The sequence below is a fragment of the Wyeomyia smithii genome, chromosome 3, assembly GCF_029784165.1.
Source record: "Wyeomyia smithii strain HCP4-BCI-WySm-NY-G18 chromosome 3, ASM2978416v1, whole genome shotgun sequence".
NCBI lineage: Eukaryota > Metazoa > Arthropoda > Insecta > Diptera > Culicidae > Wyeomyia > Wyeomyia smithii.
The window spans coordinates 239791658-239797834 of NC_073696.1; the positions used below are offsets into that span (position 1 = coordinate 239791658).

Consider the following 6177-nt stretch of genomic DNA (forward strand, 5'->3'; position numbering starts at 1 on the left):
AAAAAGTAACAAGTAAAAAGTAAAAAGTAAAAAGTAAAAAGTAAAAAGTAAAAAGTAAAAAGTAAAAAGTAAAAAGTAAAAAGTAAAAAGTAAAAAGTAAAAAGTAAAAAGTAAAAAGTAAAAAGTAAAAATTAAAAAGTAAAAAGTAAAAAGTAAAAAGTAAAAAGTAAAAAGTAAAAAGTAAAAAGTAAAAAGTAAAAAGTAAAAAGTGAAAAGTAAAAAGTAAAAAGTAAAAAGTAAAAAGTAAAAAGTTAAAGTAAAAAGTAAAAAGTAAAAAGTTAAAAGTTAAAAGTTAAAAGTTAAAAGTTAAAAGTTAAAAGTTAAAAGTTAAAAGTTAAAAGTTAAAAGTTAAAAGTTAAAAGTTAAAAGTTAAAAGTTAAAAGTTAAAAGTTAAAAGTTAAAAGTTAAAAGTTAAAAGTTAAAAGTAAAAAGTAAAAAGTAAAAAGAAAAAAGAAAAAAGTAAAAAGAAAAAAGAAAAAAGTAAAAAGTAAAAAGTAAAAAGAAAAAAGAAAAAAGTAAAAAGTAAAAAGTGAAAATTAAAAAGTAAGAAATAACAAGTAAAAAGTAAAAAATTAAAATAAAAATTAAAAAGTAGTAAGTGCATAGTATTTTAACAAGAGTAAAAAGTAGAAAGTTATATTTTCGAATGCGACGAATGTAAGATTAACTGCTTCTGGAGCATCGAATTAAGAAAAATATGCTAACAAATGGTGTGGATGCACAATATCCCGCATCGGAAACCTATCAAACGCTTGAATCCACTCGCAAAGTTTGCAGTGCTATGTACTAAGTAACTATTCTCAACCGATATTCCACAAACGAGCCGGGAATGACAGAATAACAACGAAATCGAAAAGCAGTCTGGCTCTCTCGTCTCGCGAATCTATTCGAAATCCTTAGCGGGAAGCAAACAATGCATACGAAAAATCTATGCCGGCACTCTGCACAATAGACGCATCCTATCTGTCGCATTCGGATGGCAGACCTGCACTACAATGAGCAACCAACCAACCTCCCAACGAAATTATGACTGCTTGACAGTCTATCGATGTCATGGTTTCTTGCCAGGAGGCAGGGAGAAAATGATAATAGAGTTAGATAGTTGAGCTCCATGTCATATTACGACAGAACAAATCCTCCGGGATATGATTTTCAATAATATGCAAATGATCTTTCTCCGGCTTATATTCCAGTGGATGATGCGAGACTTGGAAAGGTCGATGGAATGGGACGGCAGAGGGCGGAATGCAGCACATCTTTTCACTTTATTTTTCATTCTTACTCTTCTCCTTATGCTAGAAATCAAGTGCATGTGCATTGCACATAGCCAGTGTCATGCGGTGAGCGGAACGACGCTGGCAGACTGGTTGTCATTATACCGACCGGTGGCTTTGACATCCGGAAGACGGCTATATGCGTTTGTGCCGTAAGACGATCGTTCGTTACAAGGGCCCCTACCGGTTCGAATAAGCCATGATTAGGACAAGTTCAGAAGAAGAAAAAATACCGCTTCTCCGTTGTTGCCGCAAACACATACACTGATGGGGGAGTTTACATCTCAATTTACCTTCTAGAAACCATTCCAGGACACGAGCGCGTGACAGTTTCGAAGTTTGTGGTTGATATTCCAGCGCTCCGCCAGCTAGCGTCCGAGCTAGCAGCAAGCGTACGGTCTGGATTTCGTCAGATTTCTTCGACAGTTTCTCGTGCCGCTGCAGTGTGGAAGTTGCGAGATGCTCCCATGGAGAAACCACACGCTCACGAGGGCATGTATTTACATAAAAATATTAAAATTCAACATGTAAACAAGCTTTGTTTGCGATGCGCACTAGTCGCAGACACCAACACACCTTCCAGCACGTAATCTATTTGTGTGGAATTGTGAAGCTCTTGTAGTTGAACGATGCAATCAAAGTTTCCGTAATACTGCGGTTTCACTATCGTTGCACAGCAATTTGTGGTGACGATGAAAAGTAAAAAAAGCTAGTTTATTCTAGGCTGGAAGGTACTGCAGCTTAGGATGACGAAACAAAAAAACGAGTTCAAGTTTTCCATATGGAAACTTCAATTCTGGTTTGCTGTTTTGCTTCTCGTGCTCGTGTTTCTGTTTGTTTCTCTTCTTCTTCTTTGTTTGTTTCTGTTTGTGTTTGTTTGTTATCAAATAATTTTGAATAAAAAATAAAACTTTTGTTTACTATTATATCAAAAGACAATCTAGCAATTTCTGAATTTTGAAATTTGGAGTAATTTTCCAATAGACCGCACTCGACTTTTCGAATGTATCTCTTGTTTCTACCAATCAACTGTTTGCATTTCATTGATCTTCAGTTTTTTGCACCGAAGTAAATGAAAATCCCAAAGAAATCTTCGGTTGGACGACACTTCGGGGAAATACTTTGTCAAGAAAACGAGAATCTCCTCGCGTTAGATGCAAATTGCAGTTTGCAATGACCAGAGAATTAGGAGGTCCCACTTTTGTGACAAAAGCAATGGCACTTCTTAGTGCCCCGAAATCAATTATTCGAAGTTGTAAAAAAGTATGAGTGGTACGGAATCCTGCTTAAAAAAAAAAATTGTTTCAAAAATAACTCCTCGTTGGGGCAGGTCGAGGTTCACCGTTGTTGTTTGGTGGGAATTATTTATCCCAAAATAACAATTATTGGCCTGAACTACTTTATTTTTAACTACACTTGGTATATTTCGCGCAATAAAGGAGCTTTGGCAAAGCTAATCTTGACTTATCGGATGTCGCTTATCAACTGAATTGATGGCGAAAATCACGATCTAGCATCGACGCCACGATCGAGTAATTAATTAATGAGAGGGAGAGAATTAAATTCAGTGCTGATGGGTTCGGATCACATGATAGAACAAAGTAAATAGTCTAAATCAAACATCGCCGCCACCTTTGAAATCTTCGAATTTCATATCTTCGTTATGGGTCTCGTGAAGTCTCCTTTTGGTGTTCGCAGTGTGACAACGCGTACAAGATTGTCCTTTCCAGGATGCACTGCAATGATGCGGGCGAGAGGCCAACGAACAGGATGCTGGAAGTCATCTACTATTACTGCTAATCTACCAGGTCGAATCTCAGTAATATTATCCCGTTGGAGCTCTTGGAGGTACTCCGTCCTCCAGTGGTGCCAAAATTGTTGAAACAACTGCTGCAATCGTTGATAGTGGTCGAGACGAGTAAATGGGATTTTGCTTAAGTCAGGATCGGGTACTGCATGTATGTTTGTTCCAATTAGGAAATGAGCAGGTGTGAGCGCTGTGCAGTCATTCGGGTCTTCAGACATTGGAACGATTGGCCGCGAATTCATTGCAGCTTCGATTTCGGCCAGGATTGTAGACATATCTTCGTAGGACAAACGGGATCCACCAAGCTGTCGATATAGTTGAGATTTGGCAACCTTTACGGCTGCCACCCAGAGCCCTCCAAAGTGTGGTGCTTTTGGCGGGTTCAGGTGCCAAACGATCTCCTCATTGACACAAGCTTGACTAATTTTCTCGACTTCTCTAGGGTTGGATAACATCTGGTACAATTCATGGAGCTCATTCTTGGCTCCAAAGAAATTTTTCCCGTTGTCAGAGTGCGGATGCGCTGATCGGCCACGACGTGCAACGAAACGGCGAAGAGCAGTAAGGAAGGCTGGCGTCGAAAGATCACCCACGAGTTCCAGATGAACTGCTTTGGTCACAAAGCACACAAACAAACAAATGTATGCCTTTGTAGGTGGGCTCGTTTATGAATTGCCTCTAAGTAAATGGGTCCGGCATAGTCTACGCCAGTTACGGTAAATGGTCTGCTTGGTGTTATTCGGGCTGCAGGAAGTTGACCGATCTGCTGATGAATTGGGGCGGGATTTGCTTGGGCGCATTTGAAGCAGTTGCGTATAATACTGCGTACTAGTCGACGACCGTTCACCGGCCAATATTCCTCGCGCATGACGGCGAGTGTAACGTTGCCGCCACCATGTACCAATTTTTCGTGAATGGATTTGGCTATTAGCTTGGCTAAGGGATGGAAACTGGGAAGTAATGCTGGGTGTTTGGATTCATATGACATTGTAGCAAATCTAAGCCGCCCTCCCACTCTCAAAACACCTTTATCGTCTAGAAATGGGTTCAAAAGTCTAATTGAAGATTGCCTTTTCACTGGTTTTCCATGTTGAAGGTTTCGCAATTCATTTTGGAAACAATCAGTCTGCGCTAATTGAACTAGCAATGTTTTCGCTTGGGAGAGATTTTCCACCCAAAGTTCGGTGCTTGGTTTCGGACCAGTGACAACCATTGGACAAGTTCGTGTTTTTGAACGGATGTTATTGACGAATCTCAGACCATGTGCTACAACACGAACTAACCGATTAAAATTTGAATATCGCTCAAAGAGCGGGTTGTATTTCTGCACGATGCTAACGACTGCAGAAAGCACTGTTTTTCGCTCGGTCTCTGCATCCTGTGTTTCGAGCTATTTGAAGGCAGGCCAGTCCCTTTCAGCATGGGAGAGCCATTCTGGCCCCTTCTTCCAGAGGTTACTCTGCAAAAAGTCATCTACGTGCATTCCGCGGGAGAGAAGATCGGCAGGATTGTGTGTCCCAATTATGTGGTTCCATATTCCCCCATGAGTCGTCGTCTGGATTTCCGACACTCTATTTGCGACAAACGTTTTCCAATTATTTGGAGGCGATTTAAGCCATTGAAGGGTTACGGTGGAGTCGGACCAAAAGAAAGAACTGGACGTCTTGAAGTCTAGGGCATCTACGGTTCGAAGGTACAGACAAGCAGCAACGACAGCTGCTGCCAATTCCAATTTAGGCAGCGAGAGGCGTTTTAGAAGCGCAACACGAGTTTTTGCGGCTAATAGCTGGACACTTATTTTACCGGTCGAATCTGCAGAACGTACTTAAGTGCATGCCCCATATGCAGCTTCCGACGCATCAGCAAAGGTGTGAAGTTGTACCTCGGAATCCAGCTGGAACGCGTATCTATCGATTCTAAATTCTGACAGTCGAGGCAGCTGGTGATAAAGTTTTTCCCATTTTATCTTTGATGCATCTGGTACAACAGTGGTTTTCAACCTTCTTCAGTTCATGCACCCCCTTTTGATAATTTTTACAAGCTTTTCCCCCCCTATGGGCACCATGAAAGAAAAGCTGTAGTAATTAAAAAATATAAGGCTTTTTAAACTTTAATTTTGACCAGGTTTCAAGCAGGAGCAGGAGAACACCAATACACGGGCATACAATTCAGCACCTCTTGTGAAGGTGTGTGTGACGATTTATCGTTAACAAGCACATTTGAAAAAAAAAAATGAAAAAAATGTCGCACCACCGTCAATCACAAAAGCCCATTACATGTGAAATTTTTCCACTCGCAATTCCCCCCCTGCAACGGTTAAATTCCCCCCTAGGGGGGAATTCCCCCCCGGTTGAAAACCGCTGTGGTACAATATTGTCCCACGAACATGCTGTCAGCCAAAGCTCTTGCATCAGTATTTTGCCGCGAACAACTATTGGCGCTACAAGCCCAAGCGGATCAAATAATTTTGATATCGCAGAGAGGATGGCAATGAAACCGGAATTGATCTACTGCAGGTTCCCACAAAATTCCCAACGTTTTCACAGCTTCTTCCGGATCAAATTTATGGGAAGACTGAGTTCCAACTTGATCAACGCTTAGTCCCTCTAGCAGTTCTAATCTGTTCGAAGTCCACTTTCGAATTGGAAATCCTCCTTTCCCCAACAGTTCAGTTAGTTCATCACGCAGTCTCGTTGCTTCAGATATAGAATTTGCGCCACCAATTAAATCATCAACGTAGAACGATTTCCGCAGCGCTGCCTCCCCGAGAGGGTAAGATTGTCCTTCGTCTTCTGCAAGCTGCTGGAGCGTTCGGGTTGCCAGAAAGGAAGATGGAGCTAAGCCATAAGTGACCGTTGCAAGTTCGTACGTCAAAATCGGTTCGAAGTGCTAGAGCGCCAAACAATTCGTTGGAGAGGCATATCATCGGGGTTAATGAGTACCTGACGGTACATTTTCCCGATATCTGCGATTAAAGCGACCGGATACTTTCGAAAACGGATAACCAAAGTCAACAAGTCATGCTGTATAACTGGTCCTACACAAAGAGCATCATTCAATGCATATCCTGATGACGTTTTACAAGATCCGTCAAAT

At 41.1% G+C, this 6177-nt stretch overlaps 1 protein-coding gene across 1 annotated transcript; it reads right to left on the bottom strand.

Annotated features, from left to right (window-relative positions):
* Positions 1–1302: 1302 nt before the first annotated feature.
* LOC129729143 (uncharacterized) lies at positions 1303–4069 on the bottom strand. The gene is made up of 4 exons (XM_055687626.1): positions 3797–4069; positions 2988–3728; positions 1568–1712; positions 1303–1454 (listed from the first exon to the last, which is right to left on the bottom strand). The coding sequence occupies exons 1-4, from the start codon at positions 4067–4069 to the stop codon at positions 1303–1305; spliced, it is 1311 nt and encodes a 436-aa protein (XP_055543601.1).
* Positions 4070–6177: the final 2108 nt, after the last annotated feature.

Bases quoted from the DNA above. Each gene is read 5' to 3' on its own strand.
- LOC129729143 (XM_055687626.1), bottom strand. From the start codon at position 4,069: ATGTCATATGAATCCAAACACCCAGCATTACTTCCCAGTTTCCATCCC. The intron at 3,729-3,796 runs GTAACTGGCGTA...CCACCTACAAAG, and splicing joins CACCAAGCAGACCATTTACC to GCATACATTTGTTTGTTTGT. The intron at 1,455-1,567 runs GTAAATTGAGAT...TCGAACCGGTAG, and splicing joins CCTGGAATGGTTTCTAGAAG to GGGCCCTTGTAACGAACGAT.